This window comes from Lates calcarifer, linkage group LG4 (genome assembly GCF_001640805.2).
Source record: "Lates calcarifer isolate ASB-BC8 linkage group LG4, TLL_Latcal_v3, whole genome shotgun sequence".
Lineage (NCBI taxonomy): Eukaryota > Metazoa > Chordata > Actinopteri > Centropomidae > Lates > Lates calcarifer.
Window position 1 is genome coordinate 15,670,692 of NC_066836.1, and position 18,969 is coordinate 15,689,660.

Below are 18,969 nucleotides of genomic sequence, written 5' to 3' on the forward strand. Positions count from 1 at the left end.
TTAGTGTCGCCCGAGCTAAGCCACAGTGTGATGTTTTTCACCGTGCAGCACTGTGTTCTGGTTGTTTGATGGCTTCTGCTCTGTTTCCCTAAACTGTCGTGCTGCCCTGGATAGATTTTTGTAAGTACAAGTCTTTTCTAAGATTCTAAATATTAGGTGTATGAAGATGAGCTAAATTCTCATCTTTATTTGATTCATGACAGCAGGTTGTACTGTATCTTCCTCTTGGAAGCAAGTGTGTATATGTATGTGTGTTTGTTGGGTCACCAGGTGTTCTGTGAGGTAGAGATGAAGAGGATGTGCTTGGCTCAGGCCAATGCTGATCTGGCCGAGGCTGCTGAGAAATTAGAGGCCATCAGAAAAAAACTCGCAGTAAGTCTGCATAGATCATTGCTCTACTCTACTTGTTACAGCGACTTTTATAGGCCAATTGATAATCTATACACTACCACCGTACACTTCTCCTGCCTGCAGCAGTTTATTACTCTGATTTCTCCTGGGAGTGTTTTAATAGCTCTTCAAACTATCAGTAATTAAATCCCTTCTTATGCCTATTCTAGATAAAGGTTAATATGTGGTTTGAAGCTACTATTTTTGTGTATCAGCAGCTACAAGTCATCCTATTTTTGGCCGTTTCTCTGTTCCTCTCTTTCTCAGGAGCTGGACACTAGCCTGGAAACTCTGACAACAGCATTTGAGAAAGCCACGTCTGAGAAACTGCGCTTTCAGGAAGAGGTGAACCGCACCAACAAGACGATAGAACTGGCCAATCGACTGGTCAAAGGGCTTGAGGTGGGCGCAGCAGCAACCAGTAGGAGATTTGTGATTTGTGAAAGTTGATTTCTGCCCGTGTGTTGTACTATATTTCTGTTTTTTATGCTTTACTTACAGCAATGGGAATATTTTGGCAATAAAGAGGTGCTCCCTGTCTGTGTGTGTGTGTGTTTGTTTCAGAGTGAAAATGTGCGTTGGGCCCACTCAGTGGCTCAGTACCATGAACAGGAGGAAACACTCAGTGGGGATGTCCTCCTCACTGCAGCTTTCATCTCCTACTCCGGCTCTTTCTCCAAGAAGTACAGGAGAGAGCTGCTGGATAACCTCTGGATGCCGTTTCTGCGCAGCCAGAAGGTCACAATCTACAAAACATTTATTTTAACTTATATTTTATTTCTAAATTCAAAGACCTATCTTGAGATTTGCTATGATAATCTGACATTCTGTCGCTATTTCCTTTTCCGACCACTTTTCTGTCCTTCCATTTTCCTCTCAGTTCCAGTGTTTATAATCATGGGGTCTTATTTTGTCTCCATATCATCTCTCCATCAGATGCCCATCCCCATGACAGAGGGCTTAGATCCAGTGTCAATGCTGACTGATGACGCCACAGTCGCCCAGTGGAACAACGAAGGCTTACCAGGAGACAAAATGTCCACTCAGAATGCGACCATCCTCACTAACTGTGAGTTGTGGCATTAAACATACTATATTACATCTCCATGTTGATCACAGACCTCATTCTCACAGGCAATACAAACAGTGCAGAGCTAGGTCTGCTTTAATATACTGGCAAATCTCCACTTGTGGATTGTGTGTGTATTGCTTCAGGTGAGCGCTGGCCTCTCCTCATTGACCCTCAGCTGCAGGGCATCAAGTGGATCAAGAGTCGCTATGGCAGCAGCCTCAAGGTCATCAGTCTCGGGCAGAGAGGGTGAGTGTTTTTCTCATTCCACTTTTACCATTCTCAGGTGGTCATTGACCCTCACAATAAATGAAATGCTACTCTGTGCTACTACATTATACTAAAAACATATTCTGTTCATATGTTTGTGTAAATGTTATTTATTCATTTTCATTCATTTTAAATGTTTCAGTTATGTAGATGTAATAGAACAAGCTGTAGTGGCAGGCGACACTGTCCTCATCGAGAACCTTGAGGAGACGATTGATCCTGTTATTGACCCTCTGCTGGGGCGACACACAATCAAGAAGGGCAGGTAGTACACAAAGCACAGTTGTACAAAGCAACCGTGTATTCTTCCTCTCCGCATTTTATTTCATTCCTTTTTCTCTCTCATTTCCTCACAGTTGTATAAAGGTTGGAGACAAGGAGTGTTTCTTCCACCCAGGCTTCAGACTGATCCTGCACACTAAATTGGCCAATCCTCACTACAAACCAGAGATTCAAGCCCAAACCACCCTCATTAATTTTACCGTGACCAGGGACGGACTGGAGGACCAGCTCCTGGCCCAGGTGGTGAATCAGGAGAGACCTGACCTCGAGCACCTCAAGGTGTAGTAAATTAGGTTCTTCTTTTCCCTTCATTATGTGGCCCAGTTGGTTCACGTGTCTTACAGCGTAATCCTCTCGAACTTGTGTTTTGCATAATCCTCCCTGCAGAGCGAACTGACCAAACAGCAGAACATGTTTAAGATTGAGCTGAAGCTTCTGGAGGATGAGCTGCTGACCAGGTTGTCTGCTGCAGAGAGTAACTTCCTGGGCGACAACGTGCTGGTAGAGAAGCTGGAGACGACCAAGCACACTGCTGCTGAGATTGAGATGAAGGTAACAGGAGGAGGTTGGAGCTCACAGTATGATATGTATTCGTATTTTTTACAGTATGGATTGTATATCCACCTTTATTTGCTCCGTCTCTGCTCATTCATTCTTCTGTGTCCAGGTTCTAGAAGCTAAAGTTAATGAGGTGAAGATAAACGAAGCCAGAGAACACTATCGTGCTGTTGCTGTCCGAGCGTCTCTTCTCTACTTCATCATGAATGATCTCAACAAGATCAACCCCATGTACCAGTTCAGCCTCAAGGTAACCGGAAGGGAAAGTTGTGAACTAACTCACAGTCCAGAAGCAGACGGTCACTATAATTTTGCACTGTATATAATGTCGCTAAATACATTATGACATGCGATAAACTCCACTTAACTAATGATGAAAAACAAAAACATGTAACTTGTTCTCAGGCCTTTAACGTGGTTTTTCACAAAGCGGTGGAGATGGCAGAGGCCTGCGAGGACGTGAAGAGTCGAGTAAACACCCTCATCGACTGTGTCACCTACTCCACCTTCAACTACATCAGCAGGGGACTATTTGAGAGAGACAAGCTCACCTTCACCGCACAGCTAGCCTTCCAGGTGTGTATATGTGCGTGTCTGTGTCGGTATCAGAGAGAGTGTGTGTTTTTCGTCCCTGACCTGTGTTTCTCCTTCTTTCAGCTGCTCCTGATGAGTAAGGAGATAGACGTGCGAGAGCTAAACTTCCTGCTACGTTTTAACATTGACCATAACTACGTCAGCCCCCTCGACTTTCTGTCCAACTCAGCGTGGAGCGCCATCAAGGTGCAAACACACACACACTCACAAACAAGTTATTTTTGGTGGCGCACAGAAATAAATCACATCATAAATCACTACCTGCTGTCCCTTTGTGTTTGCTCAGGTGATGAGTTTCACTGATGAGTTTCGCGGTCTGGACCGGGACATCGAAGGCTCTCCTAAACGCTGGAAGAAGATGGTGGAGTCAGAGTGTCCAGAGAAGGAGAAGTTTCCTCAGGAGTGGAAAGGGAAAAGCTCCCTGCAGAAACTCATCATGATGAGAGCTCTGAGACCAGATCGTATGACCTATGCTCTTAGGTGCAGGGGATTTTTACTTTGTGATGTTACTTGTGTTTTTTTATGTATTAAATCTTCCTCTTTTCCTCATAATATATTCGCATAATGCTGGCTAATGTCTTTTTTTCCCCACCCACAATGGATAAAGGGCTTTCAAAATCTGAATTTGTTATTTGTGTAAAGCTGCATCTAACAGTGTAGGTGTGTACTCTTTTTGTTGCCATACTCTAGGAACTTTGTGGAGGAGAAGCTTGGCGTTAAGTACACAGAGGGCCGAAAGACTGAGTTTGCAAAGTCCTTCAGAGAAAGTGGTCCAGCCTCACCCGTGTTCTTCATCCTCTCTCCGGGAGTGGACCCACTTAAAGATGTGGAATCACTGGGTACCGTTCACAAAGTAGCTGCAAACATGCACAGACTGCATGAACCTACACAAACAGTGACAGTAGCTCTTCAGAATATTAATAAGTAATGACATTCATAAGAACGGATGGAAAACTAATGTAAGATTTATTGGAAATGACCAGTATAATTAGTAAAGATAAAAGATGTTTTCCACAGGAGCAACAACAGGCAGGTCTTTTTTCTTTTCCTCAAGGTTAGTTTTTTCAGTCTGTGTCAACATATAAAAAATTCAGCCCTGTGTGTTCTCAGGAAGGAAGCTGGGTTTCACTATCGACCTCGGGAAGCTTCACAACGTGTCCTTGGGCCAGGGCCAAGAAGCTGTGGCCGAGGTTGCCATGGAGAAGGCTGCCAAGGAGGGCCACTGGGTGATATTGCAGGTTTGAATACAGAACCCATTTAATCATAGGATAGAAATACCAAATCTTCAATTTTGAATAAAATTTGAAATACATGTGCAGTTTTGTCTGCCACTCTCTGTGTATGTTGTATATACTATACTGAATTATTGAGTGTGGGTTTCCATTCCGTGCCCTTGCAGAACATCCACCTTGTTGGTCGCTGGCTTGGTTCACTTGAGAAGCTCCTGGAGCGCTGCTGTGAAGACAGTCATCCCGACTACAGAGTGTTTATGAGCGCCGAGCCGGCACCAATGCCTCAGGAGCACATTATCCCGCAGGTAGAGATGCAGTCAGTGCGCATGCAGTAACATCATCTCGATTCATCTTGACATCAAGCACATACACCTAATGAATGGATGCTCCTTGGTGTCTCTCTTTCCACACCCACTTTGTATTTCTGCTATGTTGATTATACACTAAAATACTGATGTAAACCTTCTAGGGCATTCTGGAAAACGCTATCAAGATCACCAACGAACCTCCTACGGGTATGCATGCCAATTTGCATGCTGCTCTGGATAACTTTGACCAGGTCAGCCTCTACTCTTTGCTTTGTTTTAACAGTGCCTATATCATATATACTGATTGATTCACATATTGGCCCCTCTCTAGGACATTCTGGACCAGTGCAGCCGTGAGCAGGAGTTTAAGACCATCCTCTTTTCTCTGTGTTACTTCCATGCCTGTGTGGCGGAGAGGAGGAAGTTTGGTCCCCAGGGTTGGAACAGAAAGTATCCCTTCAACACCGGAGACCTGACGATATCTGTAAACGTCCTCTACAACTACCTGGAGGCTAACGCACAGGTAGGATGCATTGTTGGTGTTAGGAGTGGATGAGATGGTGTGTTCGGGGATGATAGCAGCAATTTTCATGATGATTATGATGATGAAGGTGCCGTGGGAGGACCTGAGGTATCTGTTTGGGGAGATCATGTATGGAGGACACATCACCGATGACTGGGACAGACGTCTCTGCAGAACATACCTGGAAGAATACATGCAGCCCAACCAGGTTTGTGCACGTACTTTGTGAGGAGAAGACAAAGAGAGAGAAACACGAATGTAATGAATTCCTCCGCTGGTAGCTAGTCGAGCTTGGCTCACAGTGGCAGCACACACACTGGGCTGTGTTCTGGCACAAGAGGACCAAATGCGAACTGGCTCCGGTGCAAATATGACCACACTAGCTTTAACTGTGTTTTTGGAGAGTGGACTTAGGACAATTTTGAGCAGCTCCAGTTAGTAGCATTTGTGCTGCGTTTTGAGCCAGACACACACACATGCAGGCGAGCGTCTGGCAACCAGCACGTGCCAGATTTAGACCACTGCTGGACCAAACAGTTTTGGCTGCCTGGTTTGAGACATTTTTATGTTTTGTACAGAGTTAAAGATTTGAAATGACAAATTCTTCCCTCTGTTGTTCCATCTCTCAGTTTGACCGGAAACTTGCTTTAGCTCCTGGGTTTGTCGTCCCCTCCAACCTGGACTATCAGGTAACTTGAAACAGATCAGAGTGAACATTTTCTTGAAATTGTTTCATAGTCAGACCATTTTAATGTTGAAGAACATTTACCTGGTGTGAACAGAAATGCAGCTACAACAAGTCATCACTGAGATATTAGTGAGTTCAGTCAGCTCTCCCAGGATAAATAAAGGTTAAACGTTCAGTTCCCACTCTTAAATGCTTCAAATAAAATAAATGGCAGTAACAGATTCTCCCCTCACATTTCCAGGGCTACCATGATTTCGTAGATGAGATGCTGCCCCATGAGAGCCCGGTGCATTATGGGTTGCACCCGAATGCAGAAATTGAGTTCCTGACAGTGACCTCAGATAATCTTTTCCACACTCTGCTGGAGCTGCAGTCTCCTGATGCTGTGATGGGGGAGGGAGCATCACAGACGCTGGAGGAGAAGGTAGCTTAGTTTTTTTTTTTTTCGACTGGAATTTGAAGACATTATTTTTCATTAACTGACTGAGCTCTGCCTAGCAAAGCTGAGCAAACACAAGATACCGACAAACATTATTTAACACAAGCTCTTATTAACACAATAGCAGCAGTTTTAAAGTTCCCTGATTGGAGAAACAACAAATTCCACTCTGACTTTTTCTCACTCCACCCACCTTCAGGTGAAAACTATTTTAGATGAGGTGCTGGAGAAGCTACCAGAAGAGTACAATATGTCCGACATCACCTCCAAGACAGCTGAGCGGTCCCCATACATCCTGGTCTGCTTCCAGGAGTGTGAGCGCATGAACACACTCATCTCTGAGATACGACGCTCGCTCAAAGAGCTTGACCTAGGGCTCAAGGTATGCTTATCATCTCACATTATTCACCATCAAGGATTCCACAAAACTCTGAAACCATAAGGTGTGTGTGAACTTTAAGAATAAAAAGCCCTCTTAAAGTGTCTTACACAGTTGCACAAAAACATCCTGTAGATTTCCTCCATCTGATTAGGTGACATATACAGCAGTGTCTCAAATTGATGTTAAATTGCTGCAGTAGGTGTAGCTCTTGCGATGTGTGTATTGATGGTGATGTAAATATGTCTGTCAAAGGGTGAACTGGCCATCTCCTCTGAGATGGAGAAGCTGCAGACGGCCTTGTTCTTTGACAACGTCCCTGATACCTGGACCAAGCTGGCATACCCCTCCACCTACAGCCTGGCTATATGGTGTGTGTGTGTGTGTGTCTGCATGTCGATATGTTTTGAGTCATGTATATTTAGTACTGTTGAGGATGTAATTTGATTGTTGCTGTATGTGTGTGTGTCAGGTATAATGACGTTTTGCAGCGTTGTAAAGAGCTGGACAGCTGGACTCAGGACCTGTCTCTGCCCAGTGTCGTCTGGCTGTCTGGTCTTTTCAACCCACAGTCCTTTCTCACTGGTAAACACATATTTGTAAATGTAGATAAGAAAAACAAGAGGTCCATGTAGTGACACTCGTGTAACACTACTTCTTCCCTCATCTTTCGTTCTTTTCAGCGGTGATGCAATCTCTGGCGCGCAAGAACGAGTGGCCCCTGGACAAAGTGAACTTGACAGTGGACGTGACCAAGAAGTTTAAGGAAGAGTTCAACCAGCCCGCCAGGGAGGGTGCATATGTCTACGGACTTTACATGGAAGGTAGGCAAACACTGTGTGTTGCTGGGATGCATGGAGGGCTCCTTTCCTGTTTCCCTCACCAATGTCCTTCCACAGGTGCGAGATGGGACACTCAGGCTGGGGTGATCTCCGAGGCCCGTCTGAAGGAACTAACCCCTCCCATGCCCGTCATCTCGGTCCGAGCTGTGCCCAATGACCGCCAGGAAACCAGGAATATCTACGAGTGTCCGCTCTACAAGACCAAGATCAGAGGACCCACGTATGTGTGGACTTTCAGCCTCAAAACCAGAGAGCGACCTGCCAAGTGGGTTCTGGCCGGAGTGGCTCTGCTTCTCAGCGTGTGAGAGGGATTTATTTTACTGGGCCAGTTTTGCACTTACTCATCATCAATATTATTCATTTTGTAAATGTTTTACAAATAGTGCAATATAAACATTTTACTAGAGGATGGAGGCTGAGTTTAGCAGAGCAAAATCACAGGAACAGAGTCAGAGTTTCTTTCTTTTTATTGAAAAATGATAAAATATACAGAGAGAAATGCCAAAAAATCACGCACTAGATCACAGTTAGAACTGAAGTCAAAGCTTGTTTGGAACAAATCAAATCTACAAACTACAAGATACCCTATAAGCAGGAAAAAAATAATAATAATCAGACAGTGCTGCCTCATTAGAGCGGCACTCAAGTGTGTTATTTTGTAACACATGTACCTCTTACAGTATGTTATGCAGCAGTTTTAATAGCACATTAAATTACACAGGTGAAATCATTCTGTCAACAAGACAACCTCTAATTGTCTTTTTGCTCCTTCCCACTTCACAGTACACATGGGTGTAGTCATTCAATAAAAAAAAAATTTAACAAAAGAAATGTGTGTATACCAGCTTTTTTTTCAACTGGAGATTCTAATGCACATACTGTAGCTCGGATACTGTATGTGCTAACAAGTCAAAATCTTTCTAGTTTGGCCTCTGTGTGTATTTCTATGTGTGTTTTCTGTGCGTGTGTGTGTGTGCACTAATGTGTTTTCTAGTCGCTGTCAGACCAGTCGAGCTCCATCATGTCCATGGCCGCGGTCGCCATGTTGATCTTGGTTCCGTGCCGCACGCTGCAGCTCCTCACAGAGTTCTGATTGGACGAAGCCTGCATGCTCACTTGCACCCCCGAGTGGCCGATGACCCCCACCTCGCCTCTAATCTTCTGGCTGATGGCCTCGCTGAGGTCGCCCCTGACTCCCTGGACTACGACTCCCATGTCACTCCTGCGGCCCCTGACGCCCAGCTCGCTCCTGACCCCGTGACCCACCACCTTCACGCCCAGGTCACCCATGTTCATGTTCATGTCCATGTCACCTAGTCTCTCCATGTCCCCCATCTCATCCATGTCTAAGGACAGCATGTCCCCCAAGCCCCCCAAGCCCCCGTGGAGACCCTTGAACATGGTCGGCAGCCGCCCTCCTTCAATCCCTCCCTCCATCCCCCTGTCCCCGATTTTTTCTATCTCCCATCCCCCCTCCTTCTCCCTCTCCCCCTCTGCCTCGCCGAACCCGCCTGAGTATCCCCGGACTATGGTGGTCACCCTGCTCCTCTGCATGCCTCCTCTCTCCCTGTCCCCCTCCTCCCACGTCCTCTCCTCCCTCTCCACCACACCACCCGGGAAGCTCCGGAGCGTTACCTGCACTCTTCCCCCCTCCATATTCCCACTATCATCTCTCTCCCTCTGCCCCCAGCCCTTCTCCTCCAGGGTTCCTTCCTCTTCCTCGTCCTCCTCTCCGAATCTCCCCTGCAACCCCCGGAGCATGGCGTGGAGCCTCCCGCCGTCGAGCGAGCCCATCCCCTTCTCCAGCACCACGCTGCTCCCCCTCTCCGTGTCGCCGTTGCTGAGGGTGCGGAGGAGACAGCTGACGCCGGCACTGCTGACGCCAGCACTGCTGACCCCGGTGCTGTTGGAGTCCTGAGAGTGCGAACGGAAGAAAGAACCAGAGGAACCGATGGACATTGGTGTGAAGAACTAGAAGAGAAATAGAAGGGAAGAAAGATCATAAAAAGGTATGGGATGATTCTTCTCTCTGCTGACTGAACATATTTACATTTACTGAATTCTACTTGTACTCACTGGTGAGATGTTTGAGCGCTCCATGAGTAGGGAGGTCGGACTGGGAGTCATATTAGACCGCTCCATCAGCCTCTCCTCCCACAGTCTGAGCCTCCTCTCTCTCTCCTCCAGCTCCTTCTCTTTGGAGTAAAGTTCCCTCTCCAGCTTCCGAAGGCGCTCCAGGGTCGACTCGATTTCACACCTGTAGTATACGCACATAGAGCAGAATATCAGTGAGCGGTTCTGACTTTTTTTTAGAAAAGTGTTCCTGTCTTAACAGCAACTTTACTGCAGTAGCAAAATAACAAATGACAGATTGAGTTTCAAAATGCTGCTCAGAGTTAAGAAACTGAAACTGATCAGTGTACAGATTTAACGGTATTCAAATTAACTACTCCTTTAGATAAAAGATAGATATAGATATAAGATGACCAATGTGCAGGTTTGCTTTAGTGTTTGTGTACTGCATTGTACTCTAGGGCAACATTTATTTTTGTTTTACTGTGTCCCAAATCCATATAAACTAATAATATATAATAAATGCAATATACTGATCATCATAGTTTACTGTTAACTGTACTATATAAGACATGAATATACTTTTACCCTCTGTAGTGACAGGACATGATGCAACTTACAGTGACACAGGTCAATTCAAATGTGACTCTCCATCCATTCACACTGTTTAACACAGTGTGTTTTGACTAGTCACAACTTATTTGATGGGAAAAAATCTAACTTTACAGAAAGAAACAAAATGTTTTCAGAGACAGTGTCTACTATATGTTTTTATTCCCTATTTTCCTGTGCATTTTTTCTTACTATACTTGATTTTGAGACAGAATCATTGCAGCACAGCACACATATTCAAAACATCAAAAAGATTTTCTAGGTAACTGGGGAATTGGGGGAAAGTCCCCAATTGCTGCAGCTCCAATGCACTGTGGCAACATTACAGATGGCCAATTTTAATTTCTTATAGTAGACAGCATGAGATTATTGACATCATGAGTTTACTATTCCTGCAGTGTCCATGTGTCATCAGTGAATATTTCACTGCAGTACCATCCTCCACCACGAGGGGTCACTGTGGGAGTTAGTCGGCATGTCTATGAACCTGCATTCACAAACACAATCAGCTCTCACAACAACTAAATATAGACAAGAGATCTGACGCACAGCCATACCTCCTCCTGTGTTCCTGCCATACCTCCCTATTCATTCATCCCGCCCCTTCACCTCCCTCACTTTCCCTCCCCCGTCCTCCTCCCCTCCTCCTCCTCCTCCTCCTCCCGTCTCCTTGTCCAAGTTTTTCCACCCGTACCCAAAACTTCACTCAGAATTGATTGCCTCGCTGTACTCATGTTAAATATGCACAGAATCTCGCACCTTCTCTCCTCTGCTCCACCCCCCACTCCTCTCTCTCTCTCTCTCTCCCCCTCCCCTGTCTCACCCCTGTCATCTGTCCACTCTTGTTTCCCCTCTATCCTCAGTGTTTTAGATTTCACACACACCCAATACATTTCTGTTCCTCCCCGAACTTCACCTCTTCCTCAGTTCATACTTGATTTCTCCACCAACACCATATCTCCCCGACTGCCCCTCCCCACCCTTCTGTCTTTTTCCCTGTGGTGGAGCGAGGGCAGAGTGGAGGAGTAGAGGAATCTCTTCCATGGACACTTTCCAGAGAGCTTATTATAGACTGAAGTAGAGTACAGGGTCACACATTCAGCTTCTCTCCTGAGCTTTAGAGTCCACTGAGCTGTGTATGTATGTACGCGTGTGTGTGTGTGTGTGTGTGTGTGTGTGTGTGCAGGCTGTGTTTCTGTTGAATCTGTATGCATGCATATTGAGTTTTATTTGGAGTACAGTAAACCACAGACAGCATTTGCCGCTCCGACAAGACACGGAGACTTTACTGTATACAGATTACCAGTGATGCCTCATGCTCAGACACACTGCTTTCTTTTGGTTGTGTGTGTGCTTGTGTGCGTACCTCCACTGGTCCTTGTTATGTAGGAAGGAGTTACACTGGTCCGGTAATCTGCTGTCGTTGGCCATGGTCTCCAGGGTTACCAGCACCTGCTTAAACTGTGGACGCTCCTGTAGGTACATGCACATGCACACACCTGTTATACCTATCTTGAAAAGTACACGAGTGAGGGGAAACATTGTGTTCAATTAGATTATCTTTGTATCTGTCTGCCTCACCTTTGGGTCTGCTTGCCAACATTTCCTCATCAGCTCAGCAAAACTTGCTGGACAGCTGGTGGGGATGGTCAGCCTCTAGATACGCAGACACATAAACACATACAAACACAAGAAGCAGAAGCTTTTACTTCTTAAAGAAAAGTCATATCTGATCATCTTTTTTAAATAACAATTAAACCTACTACGAAGCCATTTAAAGCCCCCCAACACAAGTATTTCATTAAAACATAAAATGTTCATAAGTAAAGCAACAGTAAAAAGTAAAAGAAGACTATGAGTCTGAAGCTATGCTCGCCTATAAACAGGCTGCATGACCATTTGTGCCAAATTTCATGGCAACCAATCAGGTACCTATCAAGACATTTCACTTACGTCAGTACTGGAGGCTGCAAGTGTGACTAAAAACATGTTTCATTTAAAATTTATAAAGGGTTAAACACTTAAAATCTCAGCTATGGTGCTTGGAAACACAAGAAAATAACCCCGCAGCTGCTGTCTCAGTTTGAATCAAATATTGCTAAATCCTGATTGATTCCTTTTTCAAATTAGGCCCCACCCACTTCAAACCATTGATAAGAGTACAGTTTTGAAGAAGAAAAAAAACATAACCAATAAAAGTTGAGAAAATAAGTTTTCAGTGCCTCTTCCAGAGGAGAAAAAGAAACAAAACAGGCACATTATGAGACGAGGGGGCTGTTTTAATTAATAGATTATTTTGTGTGTTTATAGGTTTACATTGTTGTTAAATTTGTTGAATTTAAAATATACACTCTAGTCCAATTGTTTGCCATTAAACAGGAAAATATGTCTTTCTGTAACACTGTAAACTGCAGCACCATGGCGCTGAGATAATGTTCCCACATTCAAGATCCCCTGGCATCACCAAAGGCCTGAATGAGCCCAGACAGTTCCATAGTACAGTTCAGCAAATGGAAAGAGTTTTCTGTGGGGATTAATCCTAAAATATCACTGACTGTGAGCGGAGAGAGGGCAAGTTAGAGGGGTCAGGAAGAGGTATAGCAGCGGAGGGGAAAATCAGAGGGAGACTGGGAAACAGAGAGAGCGAGAGCAAGAGAGAGGGAGAGAGTTATTTAGGGAGAGTATTTGGAGATTAGCCAACAGCGACGCAGGAATCATGTTCTCTGAGTTGTTTGTTGGCCCCCAGTGTGTGTGAGTGTGTGGCTGTTGAAGGGGATTCAGGCACGTCAATAACTAAAACACACACTCCGTAGAACTATCATCCCCCACCACCCATAAACCTCTTGAATCAACCCTTCTATCGCTCCAGTCTTTCTCCTGTCCCTCCGCTCTCCCTCTCTGTCTGTCTGTCTGTCTGTCTGTCTGTCTCCGTCTCTCTTTCTCTCTCTCTCGTAAAGGCTTTAGCCAGGGGGGAGTCTGGCCGAGCTCCACTGCTGTGTATCCAGGCCTTACAAGAGCAGAGAACTGACATCAGGCCTAAAAATACCCAGCCTCAGCCTCACCAGCTCACAGTGGAAACCATGAGAGCATCGCATTGTTCCTCCAGCACTTCTCAAACTCTGGTGGGTCTACATGCTTAGAGAGTGTTCAAAAAGGTGTGCTCACGTGTGTGTGTTTGTTTGTGTGTGTGTGTGTGTGTGTGTGTGTGGGTTACCTCTTGTTTTTCCACCACCAACCATGCGACCTGTAACCCCTCGAAGCCTTTGAAAGGAACTTCCCTAGTCAGCATCTCCCATAGCACCTGGCCACACACAAACAGACTGTGTTGCTTCATTCAAGACACAGACACACGTGTTTGATGTGCTGTTGGTAGCTCCAAATACAGTATATACGGGTCTGATTTGTTCCCTATAGGTTTCTGGAATAGTTTTGATGATGTCTGAATAGACAACTTTGACTTTTGGACCTCCCTCTCCCAACTCACCACGCCATAGGAGTAGGTGTCACAGGTCTCAGACACAGGCAGGCTCTGAATGACTTCTGGAGCCATCCAGGGGAAAGTGCCCACCACCGTCATGTGGGTGGTGTGGGAGAGGAACTTAGATGCCCCAAAATCACAAATCTGAAATCCCAACAGAAGAGGGGACAGAACAATGAGGGAAAAATAAGATGTGTGCCTGAACTGAACAACTAATATGTTGTTGTCCGTAAATTAAATAAGTTAGATCAGTGTCACAAACCTTCAGCACTTTGTCTGCTGTCATTACCACTGTGAAAGAGAGAGAGAGAGAGAAAGAGAAACCAGTCAAATCTGTGTGACACAAAATCATATTATACTACTTATGTGTAAAAGATAAGCTCTGAGTTTGAAGAGCAAACCAGGACGTCATGATGTTACCGTTCCGTGACTTGAGGTCTCTGTGAATGACTTTGACTGGAGCTTCTGCATGGAGGTAATGCATCCCTGAGAGAAAGACAACAATTACTAAATGCTAAAAAATTTTAAATGTTTCTTTTGCGATTGGTTTTGGTGAAACTTCTTACAAACACTGTAGCAGTTTATTGTAAATTATCAGATTATGGGCTCAGCTTCAGCTCAGACTGGATGAACTTGGGTTAAAAATCTCAGACTAAAGACAGCAACATTTGAAACACTATAAATAAAATAGCCAAAATACAAAGGGCTTTCCTCAACAGATGAAATATGTCCGGGCTAAACTGAATTTAGGTGCTAAATTGCCTTTTGTCTTCTATATACAATTAATCGTTATTGACACTGTATATGACTTATTACTGTTCAATTACCTGAAAATGTAAATTTTTCTCCTCAATCCATCACCATCACTTGCCACTGGAGTAATCGGCAAATGTGTCATTAACAAACTTTTTTATTTCTTTTACTTCCAGGTGTTTCAAAATCTTTTTCTGCCACATATATTTATCACATGCCAAATGCACATCTGCTTAAGTAATTTGTTGCAGTTGGCAGCAACTCCAACAGGCAAATGAAAGAAGCTTGTTGGTGCTGAATACACATAAGTTAGAGACAACTTTTAAATAGAAAATAAATCAAATAAGAAGCTGAGCAAACTATTATCTCTGGTACATGCTGAGCAGTATAACAAAATACAAGTCCCTAGTGATTGTATCAGTGCTCGTACCTCTGACACTAAAAGATAAAACCCTGACTCGCAGACATTTTATCAGCATTATTTCCTCAGCTGTACCTTTGGCTATCTGTATGGCCCATGTCATGATCTGCTCCATGTCCATCTCCTCACTCTGCTCACTGGAAAGGTACTCGTACAGAGACCCTCCACTAGCATATTCTGTAGGAAGGCACACACACATGGAATAAATGGATATTATACAAGAGAAGAATTCTGAAAAGACAAATCATGTGTATTCAAACATGACTACAAATTCTGTATAAAGTGAACATGAGCAGAATGAATAAGTGCAGTGGACTGCATTTAACCCATCACCCTGGAAACATACACACTGGCTATGCAAACACTGGCCTCTGTGTGTGTGTGTGTGTGTGTGTGTGTGTTTTCGTTAAATTTGTTTAGACATTTTCTGCAGTGCAGTTGTAGTCTACTTCAGTATATTACAACGTGTGAGAAATACAACACACAGTTAAGCGCTGCACACAACACAGACCTGAACACAGAGAGGCCGGGTTGAATCAGTGGAAAAGTTCAAAATCTTCACACCCTGGCCGTCTAATCCAGATTATCTCTGAACCTCTTAACCTTTTGTCTTTTTCCTATAACATCAGGCAATTCAAAGAGACAAGAGGAAGACAGAGGAGACTGTCCAATCAAAGGCCTGTGTAGCCTGGTGGGTAGACAGTGGAAAAATCTGTCTCTTACACGACTAAATGTGACCATTTACAAGTTCACTGGTACCGAAATCTATCTCCTGAACCAATTCTCATTTGTGCCTACTGTACTTTTTTATTTTTAGTAAGCTTTGTGCTCTGTAAGACTCAGGCGCAGCGAGAATTATTACTGGACGAGTCTGCAGTGGTGTGTCGTTGCTTTATCTTAACCATATGACCCCATCCAGGATTACAACCACATCCAAACATGCTGGTCTCAGTTACAAATGTCCTGCCAGGAAACACAGCAAGAAGCAGCACTCAGAGCATACACCAATACTTCAAAACACACACATAAACACTGTTCGGCCATCAGAACATGTGCTAACGTGTCTGTAAGTGGCACGTCTGGGATCAAATGCAAACTAATAAAGTTGTTATACACATACACACACACACACACACACACACACTTGTGTAGGTTTATATGAGAGAAGAATCTGCCCTGACCCCTGACTCTCTCATGCCTCATCCTAACCCTTGACCCGACCTGATGTTATTTATTCCATTAGACCTTAACCTCATGAGTAATAATACACATCTTAATTTGTAAAGCACTTTTTCTAAAGATAACCCTCATCTGGGTGAAGTTTAAGAGGTTTTATGTTCTTGTGAGGACATTTGAAAGGATATATGGATGTCACACACACTCATACACACACACACACACACACACACACACACACACACACATGGGCTCTGACCTGTGACAATGCCATAGTTGGGAGATTCCAGCACGGCTCCATAAAACTGAATGATGTTCTTATGACTCAGGACACTGAGAATCTCAGCCTGGACAAGGAGACGAGAAAAAGAGAAACACAGGGATATGAACAACTTCATTAGCAGCCTGCTTCAGTTTTTCAGTATCTGACAAGGAAACATGACCTTTAAGAAAATAATCATTCCTTGATAGGCTGTAAAACTAAAAGTTAGAGCTTTTGACTCGTTATCCAAGTTTATACTCAAACCCTGACAGTGACTCCGAGATGTCTGAACCGAGGTATGAACCTATGAACCTTCTCTCATACCACAGGTTGAGTCTCCAAACAAAGACCTTTCACACCGTGGTGACAAACATGCCATTAATCTGATCTGACATATAGGTCATAACCTCTGCATACTGTACGTGGACAATGTAACTGTTGCCGAGCAACCTAACAACCAACGGTTGGTTTAATAAAATCACACAAAAACTGCAACTGAACACTAAGATGTTTCCTGAGCAAATAGTTTTTCTATTCCAAAAGAGCAATTGAGCTTTCTGTTCCCATCCCATTCCCATCGTTTCTTCACACGTGTGAGGTTATCAGTGTACAATCAGTTTGTGTTAATACCGTTTAATATTTCATAGATTTCTACTTCTTAATCCACTGTCTCTATATATCTTAACACTCCTGCAAGTTACTTTTCAGATTAAAAGTTCACATAAGAAATTAACAAAATAAAAACAAAAACTTATAAACAGTTTATATAATGAGGCATTGTTATAGATTCAACTACAGTATATGAAATTAACTCCATTGCAATCAACTAAAACATCAAAGTGCATTTGTAATAGATCATCAATAATAATCCAATTATGTAACACAGAGGTCATTCTGCATAATGAATAGCTTTGCTTTTGATAGTGGAGGTAGGTGTTTTGTTGCTAATATTAGAATTTTTAATGCAGGGCTTTTACTGGTAACAGTGTAATTATTATAGAGTGGTGTTTCTACTTTTACTTAATTCAGTTATTTGAATGCTTTTTCCACCACTGTGTGGCTACAGTGTTTGTGCAAATAATTGAAATATGATGTTAATGTGAGCGTGTTCAAAAGGCAGCGCAAAGTGCTGCAGGGAAAGATTCATGGAGAATCCACTCAGCTGCAGTTCTCCCATGATCCATCAATTTGTATTTGCACTTGAGCTGCACACACAGTTTTACACGTCTGCCCACCCAGGCGTGTGTTTGTGTGTGGGTGTGAGAAAGTGAGTGTGAGAAAAATAAGTCAGGCAAGAAATCAAACTGCAGTCGCCCCGTGTGCGACTGTGTGTTTTACGTCCTTATATTCAGCAGCTTTGAATTGTCTCTCTGAATATTTTTACATTGTCCAGTACCAGTAACAGTAACGGTGTCCCATTCACCCACAGGTCGCCCCGATTTCCTCACACTGAGCTGTGAACCTCCACCACCTCTAGTATTAAGAACATGGAAGGAAATCATGTTTGGATTATCATCAGGGTCATACTGGTGGAGAACCTCCACCCAGCCTGGACTACAGGGTAGTAAAGCCCCAAATGACCACACACCTCGCCCCTGCACATACAATGGGAGGAACATGGGGAGTGCTGGCATAAATAAAAGTGCTCCATCCACAAAAGAGTGGGAGGAGGAGGAGGAGGAGGAGGGGGACAAAGAGAGGTATGTTTAAGATAAACACATGTTCAACGGCAGACAACGGGGGGAGGAGGGGGAGGAGGGGAGGGGAGCTTTGGGTTTACGAGTTCAAAGAGAATCAGGGAAATTAGTGGAAACTGGTTCATGCTAAAGTTTAGAGAGGTGATGTGCAGCAGAGGAGAGGCGAAAACTGACAGCTGCTTTGGATGTTAATGTTTTGCTGCAGAAGTGTTATAATTGCTCTGTGTGTGTGTGTGTGTGTGTGTGTGTGTGTGTGTGTCTGTCTTTCCTCCTTACCTCTTTGTCAATCTTCAGAAGCTTCTTCACAGCCACTTCCTTGTCCTGAGATATCCAGAGGGCTCTGTAGACGCTCCCGAAGCTGCCTCCTCCACAGTTCTCATAGAAGAGCAGGTCCTCATGCTTTATCTGCACAAACGACGAGCCAGGGGACGACATGGCATACTGACTCACGCGCACACAAACGCACACATACACACGTAGTCCCCCCCCCCAAAAAAAAGTGTACACGCTCAGGCACCGACCTGCTGGCCTACCTCCCACCCCAAAAAAAAAATGTATATACACAATTCACGGATCACAGCACAGGGCGAGCGAAAGATCAGGAATAAAGAGAGGCAGAGTAGTTTCCTCCACAGGGTCGGAGTGGATGTTGTCAGTCGGCAGAAGAGATTGTCAGAGAGAAGAAACCAGAAAGTGCTGGAAAGAGAGAGAGAAGTTTGCTCCCTGTGAGTCAGGAAAAGTCAAAGCCCCGCTGTCACTACTAGACGAGGTATTACATTGCCTGATAGTGGTGATCCAGTGTAACTACAATACAGACACACACACGCACACACAGAGAGAGAGAGAGAGAGAGAGAGGGAGAGAGTGTGTGAAGATGAAGGGGAGGTGAGTGTTTGAGTGTGTGTAAGTTAAGGTTTGCAGTC

At 44.3% G+C, this 18,969-nt stretch overlaps 2 protein-coding genes across 2 annotated transcripts in view; one reads left to right on the forward strand and one right to left on the reverse strand.

The window, feature by feature from the left end:
* Positions 1–7,982, forward strand: part of dnah9l (dynein, axonemal, heavy polypeptide 9 like) — a 33,128-nt gene extending 25,146 nt beyond the window's left edge. The window contains exons 65-89 of the mRNA XM_051069760.1: positions 271–372; positions 658–792; positions 955–1,128; positions 1,327–1,459; positions 1,606–1,708; positions 1,872–1,994; positions 2,086–2,290; positions 2,399–2,563; positions 2,679–2,819; positions 2,975–3,145; positions 3,227–3,349; positions 3,450–3,643; positions 3,854–4,002; positions 4,274–4,401; positions 4,563–4,700; positions 4,865–4,954; positions 5,035–5,226; positions 5,315–5,434; positions 5,856–5,915; positions 6,156–6,338; positions 6,553–6,735; positions 6,988–7,103; positions 7,205–7,317; positions 7,416–7,556; positions 7,632–7,982. Coding sequence (XP_050925717.1) covers positions 271–372; positions 658–792; positions 955–1,128; positions 1,327–1,459; positions 1,606–1,708; positions 1,872–1,994; positions 2,086–2,290; positions 2,399–2,563; positions 2,679–2,819; positions 2,975–3,145; positions 3,227–3,349; positions 3,450–3,643; positions 3,854–4,002; positions 4,274–4,401; positions 4,563–4,700; positions 4,865–4,954; positions 5,035–5,226; positions 5,315–5,434; positions 5,856–5,915; positions 6,156–6,338; positions 6,553–6,735; positions 6,988–7,103; positions 7,205–7,317; positions 7,416–7,556; positions 7,632–7,879 — 3,630 coding nt within the window. The 3' untranslated portion in view covers positions 7,880–7,982. The remainder of the gene's footprint in view (positions 1–270; positions 373–657; positions 793–954; positions 1,129–1,326; positions 1,460–1,605; positions 1,709–1,871; positions 1,995–2,085; positions 2,291–2,398; positions 2,564–2,678; positions 2,820–2,974; positions 3,146–3,226; positions 3,350–3,449; positions 3,644–3,853; positions 4,003–4,273; positions 4,402–4,562; positions 4,701–4,864; positions 4,955–5,034; positions 5,227–5,314; positions 5,435–5,855; positions 5,916–6,155; positions 6,339–6,552; positions 6,736–6,987; positions 7,104–7,204; positions 7,318–7,415; positions 7,557–7,631) is intronic.
* Positions 7,983–8,023: 41 nt separating this feature from the next.
* Positions 8,024–18,961, reverse strand: LOC108883633 (tyrosine-protein kinase ABL2). Its single transcript, XM_018676997.2, has 11 exons — positions 18,323–18,961; positions 16,347–16,434; positions 14,987–15,088; positions 14,158–14,223; positions 14,000–14,028; positions 13,744–13,881; positions 13,474–13,560; positions 11,841–11,915; positions 11,626–11,732; positions 9,651–9,831; positions 8,024–9,545 (listed from the first exon to the last, which is right to left on the reverse strand). The coding sequence occupies exons 1-11, from the start codon at positions 18,479–18,481 to the stop codon at positions 8,565–8,567; spliced, it is 2,013 nt and encodes a 670-aa protein (XP_018532513.1). The 5' UTR covers positions 18,482–18,961; the 3' UTR covers positions 8,024–8,564.
* Positions 18,962–18,969: the final 8 nt, after the last annotated feature.

Coding starts and splice junctions, on each gene's coding strand:
- LOC108883633 (XM_018676997.2), bottom strand. CDS start 18,481: ATGTCGTCCCCTGGCTCGTCGTTTGTGCAGATAAAGCATGAGGACCTG. Junction 13,882..13,999: donor CAGCAGACAAAGTGCTGAAG/GTTTGTGACACT, acceptor TTGGGATTTCAG/ATTTGTGATTTTGGGGCATC. Junction 9,832..11,625: donor CATAACAAGGACCAGTGGAG/GTACGCACACAA, acceptor CGTATACTACAG/GTGTGAAATCGAGTCGACCC.